General features: G+C 43.2%; 1 protein-coding gene across 6 annotated transcripts in view; it reads left to right on the top strand.

Moving 5' to 3' along the window:
- The window catches only part of KCNMA1 (potassium calcium-activated channel subfamily M alpha 1), a 766,236-nt gene that overhangs the window by 678,872 nt on the left and 65,838 nt on the right, over positions 1–21,526 (top strand). For all 6 annotated transcript variants that reach the window (XM_058299114.2, XM_071215879.1, XM_058299113.2 and 3 more), the window contains 2 exons: positions 248–472; positions 3,874–4,066. In XM_058299114.2, the coding sequence (XP_058155097.1) occupies positions 248–472; positions 3,874–4,066 (418 nt within the window). The remainder of the gene's footprint in view (positions 1–247; positions 473–3,873; positions 4,067–21,526) is intronic.

Below are 21,526 nucleotides of genomic sequence, written 5' to 3'. Positions count from 1 at the left end.
CACACAGGGCAGCACTCCTGCACGGGGTGGCATTGCTGTGTGGGCCAGCACTCTGTGTGAGCCAGCTTGCCCTCACCAGGAGGCCCTGGGCATCGAATCCTGGACCTCCTGTATGGTAGATGGGAGCCCACTTGGTTGAGCCACATCCGTTTCCCTGCATGGTACTTTACACAAATGATTCCTGTATCCCTTACAACAACCCTAGGACATCTTCTTCCCCAAGCGCCTGTACCTCTCCTTGTTGCAGACTCGAAGTGAAGCTGCCATGACCGTTCTGAGTGGCCACGTTGTGGTCTGCATCTTTGGCGATGTCAGCTCAGCCCTGATTGGCCTCCGGAACCTGGTGATGCCACTCCGTGCCAGCAATTTCCATTACCATGAGCTCAAGCACATTGTGTTTGTGGGCTCCATTGAGTACCTCAAGAGGGAATGGGAGACACTGCATAACTTCCCCAAAGTGTCCATATTGCCGGTAAGTCCAAGGTCATCATGTTGTCGATGCTTTTTACTCTTCCTTTCATTCACAAAAGAAAATCCCAGATGGATGTGAGATTGTAGCTTTGATCATGCCAGTGCTTCTTCATCTGGTTATGGCCTGAGGACTCAGCCCTTCCTCTATGCTCCATCTAGGAAAATCCAAACCCTGGGAGACCTTATTAAAAGAAATCTGCGGCCAAGTCCACCCCTGATGAGGGAGTGAAGTTTAGCGGTATCAGATGTATTAACCATCTCCCTTGCCTACACGAAACCTAGTAATTGTGGTATTGTGAAGCTTATCACAGAGCTTACTCATGGAATTATTTCTCGCATTTTACTTAGGGCATCATCAATGCTTGGGGAAACCTTGATCTGTACTACCTTCTGTTTGAACTAAATGTAAATAACAGAGCTATTTATTTATATCTGCTGTGTACTTGGCCCACTCCACCCTCCCATTCATTTAGAAGCTTAGCAGCATTTTTATGGATCTCTCTGTGTGTGCATGTGATACTCTTGGTTACAAAACAGCAGGGCCCAAATGTAAAAGGAACAGTTTGGGACTCCATAATTCAGTGCAGGTATATGGGATTTCATGATCTGGGAATAATGGAAACAACTATCTCTAATCATCGATCAACTTTCTGAAAATTGTAGTCTTGTGCATTTCAGCATTAATGTAGTTATTCATGTCACAAATCCATGCAAGTAGCAGACTGTCCTTCAAACATGTTTCTTGGAAATTCCCATCCCTAAAACTAAGACATATGGATTTGAAGCTACATTTTCTTCCACCTAATAGAACTTAAATCCATTATTTTTTTCATAGCATCTAGAATCACAAAAATGGGACCAAAGACTCAAGTTCATATCATTCATTAAAGATCATATATGAATCTAGGTATCATTAGCCCTTACATAATGCCTGGCACAATCTATACTCAATAAGTTCTTAAAGAATCAAGAAAAATATTAGATAGGTCCCTTTTGGATGCTGGGCCAAAAACCCGCTGACTTAGTGAACACATGTTTTCAGAAATAGTCTCCTATAGACAAATAAATACTCATATACTTATAAGTACGTTAAAGATATATTCCCTGCTAATTTCAAATCTATGGTAGATTTGATTATATATTTCCATGATTGACTATGTACATGTTCTCTTCCACATGGTCACGAGTGAACACATTTGGACTGAGCTCTAAAAGCTTTGTTAATAGCCTCATATTTTTCTGGGGCACATGAGTCTAGCTGTGTGTGTGTGTCAGCCGTGTGTGTATGATGCTTGGGGTGTGTGTAGAGTGTTGGGTATGTATGATGTTTGGTATGTTTTGTGTGTGTATTTCCTTCTGTGTGCCCTTGTATGCATCCACTCACCTGCGTATATATGAATGAGCTGTCCTATTTGCAGGTGCTTTTCAAAGCCTCTGAAATTTAGCACATTCAAGCAGAGCATAATTGTACAAAATGGGCATCCACCTGGGTCTGTTTCAATAGTATCGCACATACAGGGCCAGCCCAGAAAAACACGAGACATTGCTATGTATAACATTTGTATTTCTTGTGCTTTGAAACCGTGCATATACAACTGTGCAGGCATTGTCTTATATCACAATTACTACTGGATTCCCTACAAGTGAAAATTAAAAGAAAATGGATGTCAGCAATTGAGGCTTATATGTTAGCAAAATGATTCAGGCAGTCAGTCAGACTTCCTTTGCACAAAGAGATTGAAGGACAAGAGGGCATTCTTCATTTCTCCAAAGCTACAGCTCCAGGATCTAGAAATAGAAGCTTCCCAGCACCATAACACTAAATGCCTCTTCCTCCCTAATTCCACTTTGCAGTAGTCTGTTGGGGCTGAGAATAGAATCATGACTGACTCTAAGTCATAAAAGAGGGTCGATGGCCTCTGATCTCTACAACCAAGTCCCATCTTTCCAAAGCCTCTTCTCCAGAAAGGGGAATGAGAGGAAAGCATCCAGAAACACACAGCAGCTGGAAAACTCAAAGGCAACGCAGGACTCCATCCAGGCAAAGTAGAAGCTGTATTCAGGCTGGAGGGCCAAGGAGACTGGAGTCTCCTCATGAACCCCAAAATGATGCTGCATGGCTCGTGGGACTTCTGGTATTTGCTGGCCAGCTTAGTCCTGCTCTGGCCCCTCCTAAGGACACAGAGCCTGAGGAAGTCTTGCCCTACTCCTTCAATACTGCCCCTCCCATTTTACCTCTGGAGGCATTCCTTGGCTCTTTGTCATTACCTTCTTGATTCTGTTTTTTTTCCCCCACTGTCTTTTGTTGTGTTAGCATTTTTAAATAATTTGTTTACGGGCTTATTTATTTTTAATTACACACATTATATACAAATATGCTCTTGTTATAAAATATTCAAACAGTACAGAAGTATACAAAGTCAAAAGCAAAATTCCCCTTCACTTCCCAATCTATTCCCCTCCCCAGAGGTAATTACTGTTATTAGTTTCATGTGTATTTTTTTTTCCCGAGCTTTCTCTCTGAATTTATACACATTTATAAATACTTTCATAAATATATGGGTTCGTTTTGTGTTTTTTTAACATAAATGAAATCATACTTTGTTCTAGAACTTGTACTTTACCCTTAGCCTGTATCTCAGATATCCTCCCCTATCAAGGCATACTCGGAGCACTAGCTCAGTCTCTTTACTTGCTGCATAGTTCTCCATTGAAAGCAATCCTGTACTTAGTCCTTCCTCTGTTGTTAGACAATTCCCTTCTTTTTTTCCCTTGCTGGGAATTTGCAATGAAATTATGTGACCTGAAGCTCAATTCCCTTCCCCTTTGCATGAAGCACAGTAACTTGGCTCCCTCTCCCCCTCATCGTTCAGAGCTTCCAGCCCCAACCCAGCATCCCATGCTCTCTGGCCATTTCCCCTGGCTGTGCTGGAAATGTTAGCTAGAGCCGCTGTCTTTCGCCTGGGACAGAAGTGACCTGCGATTAAATAAACAGGCATTTGAAACCCACCCCCTCATTACATTCTGAAAGCCAGAGGTTGCCACGGGACAGTTACTTAAATCAAGACAATTTCCAGGCAGGAAGAAGATGGAGAACCCTGGCATTATTTCTCTCTCCCGTTAGTAATAGCTTGATTGAGTATTGAGAGCAAGCCTAAAATGCTGCCATCAGCACCAACTACCCTTTAGATTAGCACACGGCTTCTATTCCCCTGAATGCAGTTCGGCCAGCTTAATGTCAAGGCATAAAAAAGACACTTGTTAAAGAATTTCCCAAAGCTCTGGCTCCATCTTTAATTTGTTGTATTTTTTTTTTAATTTTTTTTTTCTGGCCTCTTTTCCTCTCCTCCCTCGGTCTCACGTTGGCTATGTTTTGTTCTGTTTTTCCCCTTTATGCCAAAGGGTACACCATTAAGTCGGGCTGATTTAAGGGCCGTCAACATCAACCTCTGTGACATGTGCGTTATCCTGTCAGCCAATCAGAATAATATTGATGATACTTCGCTGCAGGACAAGGAGTGCATCTTGGCGTCACTCAACATCAAATCTATGCAGTTTGATGACAGCATCGGGGTCTTGCAGGCTAATTCCCAAGGTAAGGACAGCCTGTAATATTCTCAGCTGTGCCTTTGGGGGACAGGGGCTGGCAAGAGGGATATCCTTCACTCTGTAACTCAAAGGGGCTTGCATCAGCTTGCCTGGCAGTGAAACCTGCCGGTCACTCTGATGGCTTTTAAATGGGCATCTGCTGCCTCTTTTTGGCTGTCCTGGGAAGCAGGCTTTAGACCTGAAAACCCACACGCAGAAGCAGGCTGCCTTTCCAGAGAATAAACAAAGCTTTAAATTGCCACCCCGTCAGACTTCCCAAAGAGTGGCTTTATGACCAGGGTCACCAGCTAAATGTCAGGGCACTAAAAAGATGCTGGCTGAACAATTCCCAATGTTTGTTGCCAGTATATATTTTTGCCAATGGCCTGGGATGGGGTGTTGGGCTTTGCCATTGTTACAGCTGCATTTAAGATTGTTCTGCCCAAGGGGATGGTGAGCTCTGGAGAATGGGAACTCTCTGAGCACTAAAAATCATTTAGCAAGAGGTGACACCTGTCAGCCCATGCATACTCCTGTGTAGGAGGCACAGCAGCATTAAGTGATATCTGTCTTCTGTTCTCTGCCCTCCATCTTCCCCATCAGTTGCTCTGGGATCCTGGCTAGGACAAGCAAAGATGTGGCTTAGGGGTCTCTAAAATGTAGCCCAGCAAAACCCCCAGGACAAAGGACCTCAGCCATTGGGGATTTGGCAGAGTAGAATGCAAAGCAATTTTCTCCAAGGGTTGACTTCTGTGTAGGCTTACCATGAACTGAATGGCCATTGTCACAGGTGATCTACTGAGCGGGTGCCTGATGGGTACCTGAATCCCATCACTCTAGGATCCCAGGTGGTGGCAGCCTAGCTCATGAGAACTCTAGGTAGTAGGAAACAGCACTGCTTAATTGAGAGCTGCGCAATTGTTGACACTCACCTACCAAGACTGGCTTCTGCAGAAGATGATGTAGCCCACAGGTCATGCAGCCTTGACCCGTGTACTACATCATCTGATGGTAACGCAGCTCACCACCACTCCATTCTATCATCGGCTCAGCCTTACAAGGAAGCCAGTGATAATAGTTCAAGAATCCTCTTTCCTATTTGGCTCTGGATTAGAGTCTGCCAACCAGAGAGAGGCACTGGGAGGAGATTTGGAAAGTGGAAGAGAAAGAGAGGCCTTGATTCTTTGGAGGCAGCTGCCGCTGTAAGCATGGGGTTCCAAGTAGCTATCAAATGAGCTTTCTGAGAACCACTTGTTTTGCTCCTGAGGACTCAGAGTGTGGGTGGGGCTTTCCAGAGGGTCTTGAGATACATGGCAGCTTCTGGGAAAGCTGGTGAGAACCTTCCACTTTGGTGCTACAAGTGAGATGGCTAATGGTGGCCTCCCTGACTTGCTCCTCCAGCCTTTCCAAAGGTTGTGTCAATCTCAGAGTTTCTCCATACACAGAATAGAGTGGTTTCTATTCTGACGTAACCCTGATTGATACAGCCTGAAGCCTAATTTTGACCTTTTCACTCCATTAACCTCCACCAATCCCGAATCTAAATCTTGGGGTCCACATGCTCAGCTGGGCTACAGGAGAGGGCTACATGGCAAGGCCCTAAGAGAGGCCCTAAGCAACTTATCTACCCAGCTGCATACCCCACATGCGGGGCTTGCCTCCTACACAATGTGTCCAGGGAGCAGAGATGAACAAGGATGTTGGAAGACAGTACACTGACCTTCTAGGAAGTGCAAAAGGCAAGCTGGCCCTGGGTTCTTGCCTTTTGGCCCTTGTTCTTAAATGTGTATCCTTCCCATCCCCTCTCCCCTCAGGTGGGCATCACCTGGGAGCTGGTTAGAAAGACAGAGCCTCATGGCCCAGTGCAGACATACTGGGTGGAATTTGCATTTTCAAAAATTTCCCAGGTGACTCAGAGGCTCTCTAGGTGACTCACATGAACTGCTTTAAGGCATAATAAATCTTCACACCAATAAAACCTAGTCCAGTGATCATGCTGACCATCCTGTTATATACTCCTTATCTCTCGGGGAGGAACTAGTAAGGGGAATGGAAAGAAATGAAGTAACTCCCTTTGGGCAGAGATGACATCTAGCAGGGAGGGACAGGAAAACTTGCCTTGCCCCAGTATGCCTATTTCCTTCTCTCAATTAAATAATTATGAACTTTGAGGTTCATATATTGGAATTTCAACTTATAATTTAGTTACAAATACATGTGGTTTCAATGCTCCTACCAGCTCTCTTAAACCTTGTTCCAGCCTCTCAGATCCTATTTAATTACCTAACTGTAAAAATACTCTTCTCCTCTCCCTAGATACTTATGCAATGCTCAAAAGTCTTCTCTACTCTTTTTAGCAGAGAAATAAGGAAGAAGAAAAATAGGTTTTGGTGGGAGATCTGGAGAAGGAAGAAAGGAAGCTCGTTTTTTGTACATACACACATGCATGCTCACACACACACACACACACCACACCACGGGAAGGCAGAGGAGGTGTTTCCATGCCCTGAAACAATTTTCATAGACTCCAGGTCAGCATTGGAGTTCAGCTTATGTGTCCCAATGGCCAGCAAACATTTGGTTTCTGCTCTCAATGAAGGCAAGTCAAATCTATGGGCCCTCAGCTCACATTTCTCCTCATTTTCCTACCCTATCTGCTCCTCTCTCGTCCCTTTCTCCTCTTGTGATACTCGGGTCTTCCAAAAGGCAGGTGGTCATCAACAGAGGGCAGTACTTCCTCCCCAGTGGGTGAGCATTCTGTGTCCACCTTTGTCTGCTTACCTAAGCCCAACTCTTTGGACTCTCATGGGACCAGATGAATAAGCTGAGTTTCCCTGCCACAGTCCTACCCTTTAGACCAACTGGAACACCCTGTAGCATCGGACACTTTTGTTACTGTTCATCTGGGTATTTGGTGTGGCCAAGCACGAGTGGTGGTTGGATTGACAGGGCACGTAATGGATTTCATGTTACTCTTTTCGTTTTGGGAAACAAATCTAACTTCCCCTGAGTGAGGAAAACATAGATTTCTCATCACTTTCATCACTGTTTATTCCATAGACCTTTATGAAAACCCATCTTCTACTTCCAGATAGCTGTGTCACTCTCCAGACAGAAGTGTGAACTTACTTAGGACAAATTTATCTGCCCTTGGGTCATAATATTCATGCAACCATAGGGGAAGTTTTTTTTTGTTTGTTTAAGATGATGCATTTCAACATGGGACATGTGTCTTAACATCGATTAGGCCGAGAATTCATGGGATTTGGTGTCTGGACACATGCTGCATGTCATTAGGTCTTCCAGATGAACAAAAAATACTCTCTTCCCCCTCTCTTCCCTCTTCCCACCCTTTTGGTGTCACTTTTCAGCCCACATGGTATCAGAACTGACCTGCCTAGGGATTCTGGACTAGACACTTTCTGAAAAGATGTGAGATGTGATGGCTGGTTGTCAGAAACATTTACAGTGAAAGGTGGCATACCCCACACTGGATGGTGTATCTGATGTGACAGTTGGGTCTATGAGATGCAGTTTTAATATACAGCAGGCAAGACTGCAGTGACAATTACATAAAGCAGGTGAAGTTGCTTCTTGCTGGTCAGCAAACATCGGCTCAGAACCACTTTACAGCTCTTTACCAGCAACTAAGTGCCTTTATTTACAGAGTGGCTGTCACTTCCCTTTGGCTGGAGAGCTGGTGTATTATTTAGCACACATTTATCTGGGGAAAACATTTCAATTTAAATCAGCTGGTACAACAGTGGCTCTTGCCAGACTATTTCCCTGTGGTTCTAAAAGATGAGAACTGAGTCTGATCTTGGAAGGGAGGGTGAGCAGAGGGGAGGATGAGTACATTTCAAAGAGCTGCCTGAGTCAGTACCTGAAAAGAGGGGGGATGCGAGTGACTACCCCATTTTGCCTCAATATCAAATTTGTAAACTGAGCATCTTATACTTCCTTCCTGTAGAAGTAAAAGTAACTAATAAAGGTCAACCTTCCAGTAAGAGAAACTTAAGGGAAAGAGAGAGGGCTAAATGAGTGCCCACTGTGTGCTAGGCACTATGCAAGGCACAGAACACAGAGATGAGTTGGATTTAGCCACTCACCATCCTTGAAGGGCTCAGGTTAGTGGAGGTGGCATCCCCATGAACAATTGCAACACAATGCGATAAGGACAAGGGTAGAAATATGGAAGAGTCATGAAGGCATCACAGAAGCAGTGGCATTTATGAGTATGTTGAGTGTATGAGGCTATGTGCACTTGAATTGTAGCCAGTGTGACTGAGGAACTGAATTTTTGACTCAATTTAATTTTAATAAACTTAACTTGAAATAGCCATATATGGCTAGTGGCTGTCATATTGAACAGCACAGGTCTAGAGCACAGTCTTGTATGCTTTGCTAAGGCCTTGGGGGATCATCAAAGATTTAGAAAAAGGAATGATTAAATCCATCTTTTGAAGAGGTAACAGGCAAAAATAAGAACATAGACCAGAGGTGGGAAGAGATGGAGGCATGAGGGAAGACAGTTCAGTGGATTAGCAGCGATGTAATGAGGGCTGACACTACAGTTTTAGTTATGTTGGTAGGGAGAGCAAGACAAAATTGTGATGGATTTGAAACATAGACATGATGGCCACTGAAGGTCATTTGGGTGGAAAGGAGGTATGGATGAGCAAGGCTGAGGAGTTGGAGATGAGTTTTGAGCTTAACTACCAGATGGGTATAGAAGTGACTAAATAAGCCCAGGATCTAGGAAAAAAAAACAGGTTTGGAGTAGAATATAAGAAATTATGTCTTTGTCCTTTTGAGATGGTAGTATCTATGGGATATTCAGCAATAAATAAGAACATTTGGCTACAGGGATCAAGTCAGGCTCAAAGATACAGTCTTGGGAGTCATTAGCCATGGGCAGTATATAGGCCTAAAAATGACTATTTCCCAGGGAGTTGGGGCAAAACAATTCAGAGAAAAGCACTAAACATGGAACCTCAGGAAACATCAACATCTAAGGGACAAGCCAAGGAAAAAAAATCTAGTGCAAGAGCTGAGTGCAAATATTTAAGAGAGTAGGAGTGGACAGTGTGAAAAGTAAAGGAGAAGAATTAAACAAATTCCAGATTAGCAATCTATAATATATCCTAATTATTTGTGGGTGCACTCATTTTCTTGAGTAGACTGTGAGCTTTTAAAATGGCAAGGTCTTCCCTTGTCTTGCTAATCTTTGTGTCCCAAGTACCTCCAGCACAGGGTCTACCACAGGTTTGAAAAGAAATAAGCATTTGTTGGGCTGAACTGATTTGAAAGGAAGGAGTGTTTAGTATTGTCAATTATTGAGGAAAAGTCAAGTACGTGCCCAAAAGAGGCAGTGGTGCGTTTAACCATCAGGACATCGTTGATGACCTTGGGAAGAGCAGTTGATGGCTTGTTGCCATAGAAGCAGCATTCAAGGGACTGAGATATCAATGGGAGGTAAGAACTAGTGACCATGTAGTACTCTTTCAAGTACAGGTAGTGAGAGGAATAATATCTATCAGAGGAACTCATCACAGAAAGCATTTCCTTTTAATTTTTTAGAATGAGGAAAAATACAGCAAATTTGTTGGCTGAAGTAGGCCAAGGTGAAGCTCCTTAGAGAGGGAAAGTTTGAAACTACATTAGAGAGTTGTTCAATGAAAGTGGGAAGGACAGAGCAGAAGATGATATGGCCTTACGAAGGAGAAAGAATGAGAACTTGTTCCTCTGAGACAGGAAGGCTGGCTGGGAAATAGAAAGCTTAATGTGGAATTGAGAGGGTGATTGATGTAAAGGTAGCTCAGTCTGATGGCTCTTCCTTTCTACATGAGGCAGTATGTTTGGTTTTCACTGAGGAGTTAAGTGGCTGGGAGAGTTGGGGCAGGGAGCTGATCTTGAGAAAGGTTCAGAGCCAACATCTTGGGAAACATGGTAGGGACATGTAACAGGATGAATGACCTTGGGTAGGGATCCGCTGAGGCTAGCCCCATGGAGGTAGAATGAAGCCAGGTAGCAGAGCTATGTGGTTTCCTTTGCAACACTTGGCAGGAAGAGCAGAGGAATAGAAGTTGGCTTTAGCTTGGGATATGAATTAGTAGGAGGCAAAAGATTCAAAAGTGCTGGTGAAATATATTAAAATGAGCATCCCCCAGGTCTATCTGGGTAGGTAGAGGAGACAAACCAGGAGGTGGAGCTTATTGGCTTAGAAACTAAAAAATGACCCCAAGTCCCTGTAAGATCAAAGAGCAGTCATGTTTGTTAAAGATGTGAGAGTGCCATAAGGTAGAACATTGGATCACCGAGAGGAATATGTGATGGCCTCAGAGAAAGAAATATTCCTTGTGGAGCCAGAGCAAAGTTTGATGGCATTACACTGAAAACTTTCCTTCTCCATGAGAACTCTGAGTCTAAGGCAAAACCCATCTGAATAACAACAACAAAAACCATAATAGTAATTGTCAATGAATGGTTGATGCTATTGTGTGGTAGGATTTTTGCCAACTGAGACAGTACACATGTCCTAGATGCCTGGTTTGCATCTTTGGCTGCACATTGAACCACCTAAAGGAACTTTAAAAAATATCGCTGCCTGAGCAATTCTGATTTAATTGGTCTGTGGCACAACCCGGGTGTCAGGAATTTTACAAGCTTCCCAGGGCTGAGAACCACATCCCTATGTGGTCCTTGGAAGAGCTGTGTGAGGTAAAGAGGTTCCTAGTTTGATTGTAAAGATGAGGAAACAGGTTTAGAGGGATTAAGTGATGATTTCAACCCAAATCTCAGGAGCTGTCCATTTTGCTTCTTTAGGGAAATTCTTTCTTCTCAGCTTGACCATGGTCTGCCTCTTTCCTTTCATATTTTTTAGATGGTCACTGGCTGAAATGCCTTAAGTGGAGGAAAAGGAAGGGGAGCGGGGTTGCAGCAGAGATAGGCTTTAACTATATTTTGTCTAAGTGTCTATTTTGTCCACGTTGTGCCTGTCATATGTAGCAAGGTGGTAAGTAAAGCCTCAGGACTCAGGGCCACCTGAAATGTGTGGACAAGGACTTTTCAGCAGCTAGAGCAGTTTCTTCCTGAGCACAACTTCTGAATGACGGCAGAGCTGAGATCCAGCACTGCCCCAGTGTTCAACCACAATATTACCTCCAAAGCCGGCACACAATCCTCAGATACCAGATCTCTTTAAGAAGACTGAATGTGTGTGCTTCAAAGTCTGGGCTAAATGTGGATGTTGGTTAAAGTTCTTCTGTGGTTCCGTTTTCTGTTATTACCCTATATTCATCTGATTCCCAGTGGCTGGCATGTAGGTGGCACTGCAATTCCACAGACATTTAGTAGGCACCTGTTTTGTGCCCAGACTCTCCATGGCAGGCATTGCTGGAGAGGGAGGGATGAAGAAAGCACATTTCTGGTCCTCGCAACCTCATATGCAAATGTATAACTCAGCTTTATAATTTTGGTTTATTACCATGAGAGAATTACATTCTATGGGGACTAACATTGGGAGCAGGCAGAGAAGCAGAAGAGTATATGAGACAGACTTTGAAGAGATGGCATTTCCCCAGGCAGAGATGAAGATAGCTGGCCTGAATCAGAGAGAAGAGTATACGTAAAGGGATGGAAGTTCATGGGGATGTGTTGCAAGGGCAGCAAAGAGTTTAATTTGGCTGGAATATAGCATGTATATAAGACAACAGGGAGAGATGAGACAGAAATGAGGTTGGGGCATTGAGGAATGGCCTTTAAGAGTTAGGACACTGTAAATAATTGAGGAGGCACTGGAGAGCTATGAAGGTTGGGAAGGAGGAGAGCGATGGGATTGGACCTGAGCTTTAGGGAGATTGATCTGGAGGCCCCGTGAAGTGTTGTTGGGAGTGGAAAAGAAGAGGCTGCGAGGACACTGGTTAGGAGCTGCAGTTATCCAGAATTAAACCAGTAACCCTTGAACCAGAAAAGGAGTGGAAGGTTCTAGTGTATGACATCGTAGATGTAAAATAGATGCATGAAAGTAATCTTCATGCTGTTCATAGGCAGAGGCCTAGAGAGCAGAAACTGGCTTGTGGGAGAACGCTGTGGTTCATCTCCACGTGACTCTAGAAAGTCCAGGTGGAGATGAAAAGCAGATGGGTGGGAGTGAAGTTGTGAATCTAGGAGAGTGTCACCACTAGTGATCTGACACATTGTTCCTATTCTGGGAGTGTAGGAAAGCCTCAGGGAAGGGAGTGAGAAAGAAGGTTGGAGGACAAAAGTCTGAGGAGCATCTTGGAAAGAGAGGTTAGAGGGAGCCTCTGGTTGAAGTTAGGGGCCCACAAGCCGAGCAGGGTCCTTGGCATCCCAGGGGAGGGAAGAGCAGAAAACCTGCCCACCACAGAACTCCTTGCCTCCTTCAGCTGCTTTTCTGTATTATATTCTATGCCCCCTTATAGGCTATTAAGTTAAAAAAAAATTTATGAGGCTTACACACACATCAGTAGACATAATCATGTGTGTGCACACACACATACACACACGGCAGTTCCTCTCACACTCTGTGGCCTTCAGCCACAGCTACGCTAAATGAATGTCCGCACAGAGGCAGATGTTCTCCTTGGTGTGCACTGCAACAAAGTAGGGAATGAGGCGTTCCTTTTGAAGTATGGCAGTTGTCCCTGGAAAGGCAGTGTTAATTGGGGGCACAGGGTACACACGCCATTCCCCTTCCGAAGTCTGAGATACCTTTTAGTGTTTCAGAGAAGAAAATGTGATTGCTCTTTTATCTTTGGACAAGACTCTGTGGATAAGGATCTCTAAACTATTGGGGATGGCAAAATTGGGTTATAAAAGAAGCATCCTAAACTGAAACTTTGGGACAAACCTACAGGATGAAATATAATGAGGACAACTGAACATTAAATTTCAAATAATCACTAAAGGCAGACCGGAGGAGGCCTATCTTTAACACCAGCTGGTGATTCATTAATGTAGCCTTAAACCTCACACATGGAATTATAATATATTTTGAGCACTGATTGCTTCATCCGATTCTGTCTGAGGGAAAATATGCCAAAATCTATGAAAATTGGGAAGAAGGAATTGACAAATAAAAGAATGTTGCAGAGGGGACAACCAGAATGGTGAAAAGTCTAGAATGTATCACTTGCCAAATGCCTAAGAGAACAGGGCTAGCAGACTTGAAGAGCCGTTTCTTCTGTTGCTCCATTAGACAAAACCAGCACCAGTGGCTACTGGTGAAGGCGAAGCAGATTTCGGTCCAACCTAAGGAAGATATTCCAGAATAGAATGGGCTACCTAAAGCATAGTAAGTGTCCTATCAGTCCATGCTCATGCCAAAGGAAAGCTACAGAAATGATTGTGTGGAAGGGAGAATTGATGAGATGAGTTCTCTGATCCTTTCTAACTGAAGGTCTCTGGTATTTTTCTTGATTTTTATTATATAGGGGTCTCTACTTTATATGCTCTACAGTCTTAGTCCAGGGGGAGAACTATGGGGTTATGGCTTTTTTTTTTTTTTTGGTGGAAGTGCTCACACACTTCCTGAATGTCTTTGTGTCTAAGATGGGAAGCAGCCAACCTCAGGATGAGTGGCTTGCATCTGGATTTCCCATTAATTTGACAGACCACCCCTATCTTCAATTCCCAAGTCACCCATCAACACTTGCCCGTCCCAGTTTTCTCCCTTCTTCAACTCCTAGGCCTCACTTCCTTCACCCCCAGGCTGCACCATCACTCTTGTAAACACTCCTAGACACATATCCTCACGCACATTCTCCTGCCTTGAAGTCAGAGAAGCATTTTTTCAGCTGCTCCCATATAACATTTCATTACTACAATATTCTCTCTCAATTCTGAAATGGCGGTAGGGGAGAAGCCATTTTTCTTTATACCCACCGAACGAACAAAGCTCAATGCTAAAATATTTTTCTTCACTTGTAACTGAAACTGCTGTTGGCTTCCTTCCCAAAAACCAGAAAGACAATTATACTTAACTGTTTAGAGATTTATAAATACCATGCTGGAGTAGCCTCTAGGTAGTAACTTTAGATACCCAGCCCAATAATTTTCTTTTATGGGTTTGTGATTTAGATCTTATTTTGAGTCCTCTATAATAAGAGTAGTACATTTCATTAAAAGAGCTTACTAAACAATAAAGAAAATCTGGCTTAGGGCTCCGAGCAGGTCTCCAGTACAGAAAGGGGCCTGCCCGGTTACATTTCTTCTGTGGGCATCACAAGACAGATCTCAGCACAGCAGTACAAATGTATTTCAACAAAGCAACAATTGCAGCTGTTTTCTAAATGACTTCAACTTATGAGAATTTTTTTCATACGCAGCGTATTTCACCACATGAGAGATCCTTTTAAGACTGCCATTTACTATTCCGGTAATAGATTCCTAGAGAAAGGAGAAACAAGAATGAGAACTTTAGCAAAAAGTGGTTACTTTTGAGCCTGTGGAGGTTGCATCCTCTATAAAACTGAAGGTCTTTTTTGGGGATGGTGGGTCAGGAAGAATGAAATGACCTTTTCCTTTCAACTGCACGCAGAGCAGATTCACTTCTCCTCTCAAGCCGTGTCCAGTTTCGGACAAATGCGGTGAAAGGAAACTTGAGCTTCAAGACAGAAAACAGATGTGGGCTAGTGTCAGGGTTGGGCTAAACTCATCATCTTAGCATCAGGCAAAGGAGAATTGTCCTCACAAACTGGTTTACTACTCAAAATTTTTATGTTACATTAATATCCCTTTTTAAAAATTACAATCTTCTTTCTTTAGATGAGCCATGCAATGGGCACGTTCATTCATATACAGCGTATGAAATATCTCGTTCAGTCCCCTAAAAACCATCTGAAGCACAGGTGATTATCCGCATTTAACAGATGAGAAAACTGAGGCTCAGAAAGACTAAGCAACTTGCCCAAGTCTCAGAGCTAGTCAAGAGCACGTGGGGTCGATCCCCAGACTGCCTGTCTCCAAAGCCTGTGCATTTCTCACCTTAACAGTCTGCCCAATAAAAGAGTGTAAGTTTTATTCTGATAAGAAAAGTCCTACACATCTGATTTTAAGAGTCTTGGAAGCATTCCTGGGGACAGAAATTTTGAGGGGAAAGAAAACACTCAAGGCATGCCAGCCTCACTCCTCGATTCATCTTTGAATCTGAGGAACTGGAGTTTGTTGTGGACGTATCTTGTCTCCATGCACCCCATCGTCTGGGTCCCTAATTTTACCCATCCCAGCAAAGGGAGACATGAGCGTTTTTGGCCAGAGTCATTCTTGCTACAACAACTGGACAGAGAAGAGTAGTTGGGAAAAGTAGGAAGCATTCTGCTTGAGCTTCCCTCCCCCCATGCCCTGCCGTTGGAAGAAAAGGATTTGACTCTGCAACTGTCAGAAAGAGGTTGAGAAGGGGAGACAGTGCATTGCTTTCTCTGTCAAGAGATTTACAAAATATTTCCAGGTTTTATCTACTCATTCCACTTTCCAGGTGGAAGTTCCTATAGAAGGCAGTAGATGAGAATGAACAGGCTACTCTCATCCCAAAACCCAGGATTTCAGGTGGGTTGTTGGACTCAGAAAATGGTCCAGAGAAATTGTTCTATGGGAGGAACATTCAGTTATATAATACGAAGTAAAGAAAGTCTTTTAATCCCATGGGCTTACTAAGGCCCCTGATGAGATTCCAGGGAAGGACAAATCAACCAACAGATCATTGTCTGAGTTTCGAGTTGGTTTATACCCCACACCTGAGGTAAGTGTCCTGGTTTTGCCCATGCTCCATGCCGTCACAGAGCTAATGGAATATATAAGCCACAACGACATAGACATGTGAAATAAGTTGTAGAGCTCAACTTGAACTCACATATTTAATAATATTGGATTCGGGACATTCCAGAGTACCTTGTAAAGTACATGGTATGAGTCGTGTGTAATTTTCTGAGGCAGGAATTTAATACACATGCTGTGAAGACAACATGCATACCTCCAGCTAGCAAATGAGCCTAGCCAACCATCCAATGCATTTTTATTTCAATCCATCCTTATATAGGCAAAAATTCATGACAAGTCCTAAAAATTGTTTTTTGGTTTTTTTTTAAAGTGACTCTTCAAAGAAGTTAACTGATTTATAAGTGACTTCTGAATGTAGGAAATATTTAAGGATATGAATGCTCCTTAAATGCTTCAATTACAGTTCATTGAACATTTTGGGGAAACTATATCCTAGGAGCACTTTAGTAGTCAATTGAATGTCTTGTTACCTATCTCTAGTATAAAAATTTCCTAGCAGATATCTGAGCATTACCAGGCAATGAAGTATGAGAAGGCAGATGTTGCCTTGGGCTGTGATGGTCAGGGAAGGCTTCACAGAGTAAGTAGGACTAGCAGTCCCACATGGGTATGATTATCATAAGAAGCTGACGGGCATCCAGAAGGGGCTGAGGCTGAGTAAGAAAGCAAAATAGTGGGAAAGGCCCAGTGCCATTCATGAAGGATCACTTAGCTCTATGTCTACTTTTTTTTTTTAAAGATTTATTTATTTATTTTTATTTATTTCTCTCCCCTTCCCCCACCCCAGTTGTCTGTTCTCTGTGTTTATTGGCTGCGTGTTCTTCTTTATCTGCTCCTGTTGTTGTCAGCGTAATGGGAATCCGTGTTTCTTTTTGTTGCATCATCTTGCTGCCTCAGCTCTCCGTGTGTGTGGCGCCATTCCTGGGCAGGCTACACTTTCTTTTGCGCTGGGCAGCTCTCCTTATGGAGCACACTCCTTGCGTGTGGGGCTCCCCTATGCGGGGGACACCCCTGCGTGGCGTGGCACTCCTTGCGCGCATCAGCACTGCGCATGGGCCAGCTCCACATGGGTCAAGGAGGCCCAGGGTTTGAACTGCAGGCTTCCCATGTGGTAGACGGATGCCCTAACCACTGGGCCAAGTCCACTTCCTATCTATCTCTACTAATGATATAACTAAGGGGGGCTTAAAAGGCTCAAGATGTCCAAGGAAATGATTGTCAGTGAGGCCACTTAATTTGGATAGGCCCTGGAAAGAATGGCCTCTCTCCTTATCTTACTGATTTTCCCTACCCCCAGCAATTGTCAGAAGTACATTTAATCTTACTTTGCATAGCATCTCACACCTAGGAGTTTTGTAGAGTGAGTGAATGAGTGATTAATCCCAGGATCTGCCGCTTGCTTCCTCTTCATTTGCCCTCAAATGAGATAAAGAAGTTACTATTTAATACCTTTATTAAGTCCCATACCCTTCCCCTCTAGGCTTCATTTGACAGCTGTGCCCTGGGAACGGGAAGGCAAAGATGGAAGATGCTGAGCCAATCTCTAGGACCTGTGGTTAGAGTAACTTGCCGGTTTTTCAGTTTTTCTCTAGTGTGAATTTGTCCCACTCTTTTAGCCTTTGCTACTAGGTCCTGAGCCTTGAACTTTTACTGACCTCATTGGAGGGACCAGCCCAAAGCTTGAGGAAGCTGTGGGACTGAGACCTCTAAAATGTAGCAACAGAGCAGGACACATCTCTCCTTTCTGCTCCCGGGAGCTCCAGGTGGCTCCTGAGGAGTGACCCTGGCCTCACAGAGATGGCCACACTTCTCAGTGCAAGAGGACATCAGCAGCTAGGTTTGATTGCTGTAGTTTATGGTAGTGAACCACAAACTGGTGGTCAGAGGGATGACATGGTCAAGGAGGGTCAAGAAAACAGATTGAGTCCTAGTTTCAGTAGTATGCCACTTGACTTCAGATAAACAATCTGTGATTTTATTTCTTCATCTATAAACTGGGGGTTTTAAAACAGCCCCATCCAAAGACCCCAAGGGAGCCACGTATGAATCCAGAGTTGATGGCTACAGAGGGACTTTGCTGAAGTATCAGGGGTTGTAGAAATGGCACTCTACCATTAAACTTAATCAGCTCTGCCACTTATGACTGTGTGACCCTGAAAAATCTATTTAACTTCTTTGTGATCCGGTTTTCTTTTCTTTTCTTTTTTTTTATTGCTTTTTTTTTAAAGATACATAGATCACAAAAAATGTTATATTAAAAAATATAAGAGGTTCCCCTATACCTCACTCCCACCCCCCACTCCTCCAACATCAAAAACGTATTTCATCATTGTGGCACATTCACTGCATTTGGTGAATATATTTTGGAGCCCTGTTGCATTACATGGATTATAGTTTATATTGTAGTTTACACTCCTCACCAGTACTTTCAGTAGGTTATGGCAGGAAATATAATGTCCAGCATCTGTCCCTGCAAAATCATTTAGGATAACTCCAGGTCCCAAAAATGCCCCCACATGACTTCTCTTCTTCCTTCTCCCTGCCCTCAGTAACTACCATCGCTACTTTGTCCACATCAGTGCTACAGTTTCTTCCATTACTAGTCACAATAGTTCTAATAGTAGAATTCCTGCAAGTCCACTCTAATCTATATTTTATTCCACCATCCTGTGGACTCCAGAATGGTGATGTTCACTCCACCTCTAAATCGAGAGGGGGCTTAGATCCCACATGGTTGATGGATGTGATTCTCCTACTTGGAGTTGTAGGCACTCTCAGTTTCCTGGTGCGGTGGTTGACCATCTTCACCTCCCTGTTAGCTGACCTGGATAAGTCCAACGAACCAGAGAGTAGGTGTTGCAACACTGCTGAATCTCAGGGCCCAACTGGCACATGGCCAGTCCAGAGATTCAAGTCTCCTGAGTATACACCAATCCCAGTATCAACCACAGGTTCAGTAAAAGTGACAGAAGAGGCATGTGTAGAAAGGTCACATCTGAGTCCAACTTCATCACACTCAGGAATACAAATCACAAAGAAGGCCCCACTGACAAGGCACTGAACTCCAGAGCCATCTGCCATGACCATAGAATCTGTGCATCTCCATAGCCTTCAGGAGCACCAATACCTGGGGTTGCATCTACTTTGGGTATCTTTGGGATCCTGCTGAGGCATGCATAAGCATGATCCCTCTGAAAACCTCCCAACTCTTTTTTGAGGACTTGTAGCCATATAAACTCATTTGTCTTTACCATTTTCCCCTTTTATTCAAGGTCTTTTTCTACTTGAATCACCAGTTAGTGATTGGTAGTAATCCCTCGGTGCCAGGGAGGCTCATCCCCAGGAATCATATCCTACACTGGGGGGGGAAGGTGATGCATTTACATGCTGAGTTTGGCTTAGAGAGTGGCCACATTTGAACAATATGGAGGCTCTCAGGAGGTAACTCTTAGGCACCCAGCAGCTCTTGGCCTAGTTGAAATTTCAGGCACACAGGCTCATAAGCATAGTCATCAGTATCAAGAGCTCATCATTGGACCATCCTTCTTCATTGGTCTTTGCCCTTGCACTTGGGGGATTGTTGCTATTCCATTGGGGAATGTGACAGATCCCCCTGGCTAGGAACTCAGCATTCCCTCGGTTGTCATTTGTAACTTTAACTACTATGAAAACACCCAACAAATACCCAAACATTTTCATATACCCTTTATACATGTCCTGGAAAACTCCCTCCCAGTCATGTGTCCCTCATCAATAACACCCTACACCAGTATTCTTCCCCTGCCATAGTTGAACCCCTCTGTGATCTAAAACTTCTTAAAAAATGAGGCCTATCATATTCCCAAATTCACTTAATAAGGAAATGAAATAGTAATTACAGGTTTAAAGATTAGAAATAGAATACATACTAATTTAGAAAAACTTAAAGTAAAAATAAATTGGGGTATTAAAAATGAAAACTATCATAAAACTTTGTTTTTGACATTTTACCTTTCATCACTGTAATAGGTGTTGCCCTGTATGTACAATGGCAATGCAGTTTCTTACACTTCTTCCTTGTTGTCTACATCCTTTTATTTTTTCCTGATTTTTACTTTTGTCTTCAAAAAAGTTTTAGATCACAGTAAAGTCACATATACAATATAGGGGACTCTAATATATCCAACATCAAACGCTTTTCCTCCTTCCCCAGCAATGATCTTTTTACATGTTCATGTTATATTTGCTGCAGCTGATGTACAGATATTAAACATAGCTACCAAACATGGTTCCATTTTGCTTTACATTATGATCTATAGTTTAGACTGTACAATTTTCTAGATTTTTAGTTACATTATGGTTTACATTTTAGCCTATAGACTTTTATACATTTTTGGTGAATTTTAACATGTCCTATATCCATCATTGCACAATCTTGTGGAACACTTCCACTGTCCCCTAGTTACCTGCTTCCATCTGTTCTATTCCTCTCTCCCACTCCCCTCATGGCCCACAGTGACAACCAAGCTTCACTGCTTAAAGGTCCAGATTTGAAGATACTTACAACAATGCTGAGGGCTTGACACACTAGACTGTCCTCCCCCATTGGGAGCTACCAATTCTCTCAAGAGACATAATTCCCTCTGTTGGAGAACATCAGTCCTCCCCAGGATGTGGATACACCTTCCCACTCATTGAATGGGTCTCCACCCAATGATATAACACACTATGACAAGACAAGTACTCATATACTCCCTAGAAGCCTGCCCCTGTGCAAGATGCCCCCCCTTAAGCACCTTAAGCAGGTAATCCTTCCTTATATTTTCTAAAGAATTTTCTCAACATTATACTTTCAACCACATACCTGACAATCTCCCACGTTCAATTGTTCCCCCCAACCTTGCCCCCCAATTCCTTGGGCTATATCACCCATCCTCCCAACCATAGCCCCCCTCAAGCCTACAAAGTCTCACCCAAAATTATCCCTATGCCCGTCTTATCCCTTCCCTGTACAAATGCTTACCTCCACTTCATCATATTTTTCACCCACGTAGGCGTCAGCTCACAACCTTCCTCTCCCCCCCAATTTCCTGTAAGCTTATCATCCAGTCTCTAGCTCTCTGAGACAGCTTGGTTTGCTTATTTCATATTAGAGAGGCCATGTAGTATTTGTCCTTCAATACCTGGCTTGCTTCACTCAACATAAGGTTCTTAAGATTCATCCATGTTATGCCTTTTATATCTGGTACTTGACTCAGTGCTTGAGCAAGTACTTCTAACACAATGTTAAATAGGAGGGGTGATAGTGGAGCATCCTTGTTTTGTTCCTGATCTTAGGGGGAAAGATTTTAGGGTTTCACCATTGTCAGTGATGTTAGATGTGGGTTTTTCATATATACCCTTTATCGTGTTCAGAAAGTTTCCTTCTATTCTGATCTTTTGCAGTGTTTTTGTCAAGAAAGGGTGCTGTATTTTGTCAAATGCTTTTTCTGCATCTATAGATATAATCATGTTATTTTTTTCCTTTGATATATTACATGAATTAATTTTCTTATGTTGAACCATCCTTGCATACCAGGAAGGAAAACCCCTTGATCATGGTGTATAATTCATTTATGGTGTTGTTGAATATGATTAGCAAGTATTTTGTTGAGGATTTTCACATCTAGATTCCTTAGAGAGATTAGTT

This window comes from Dasypus novemcinctus, chromosome 6 (assembly GCF_030445035.2).
Source record: "Dasypus novemcinctus isolate mDasNov1 chromosome 6, mDasNov1.1.hap2, whole genome shotgun sequence".
Classification (NCBI taxonomy): Eukaryota; Metazoa; Chordata; class Mammalia; order Cingulata; family Dasypodidae; genus Dasypus; species Dasypus novemcinctus.
Note: the sequence above shows the minus strand (reverse complement) of the source record. Positions and strands in the feature narration are given on the sequence as shown.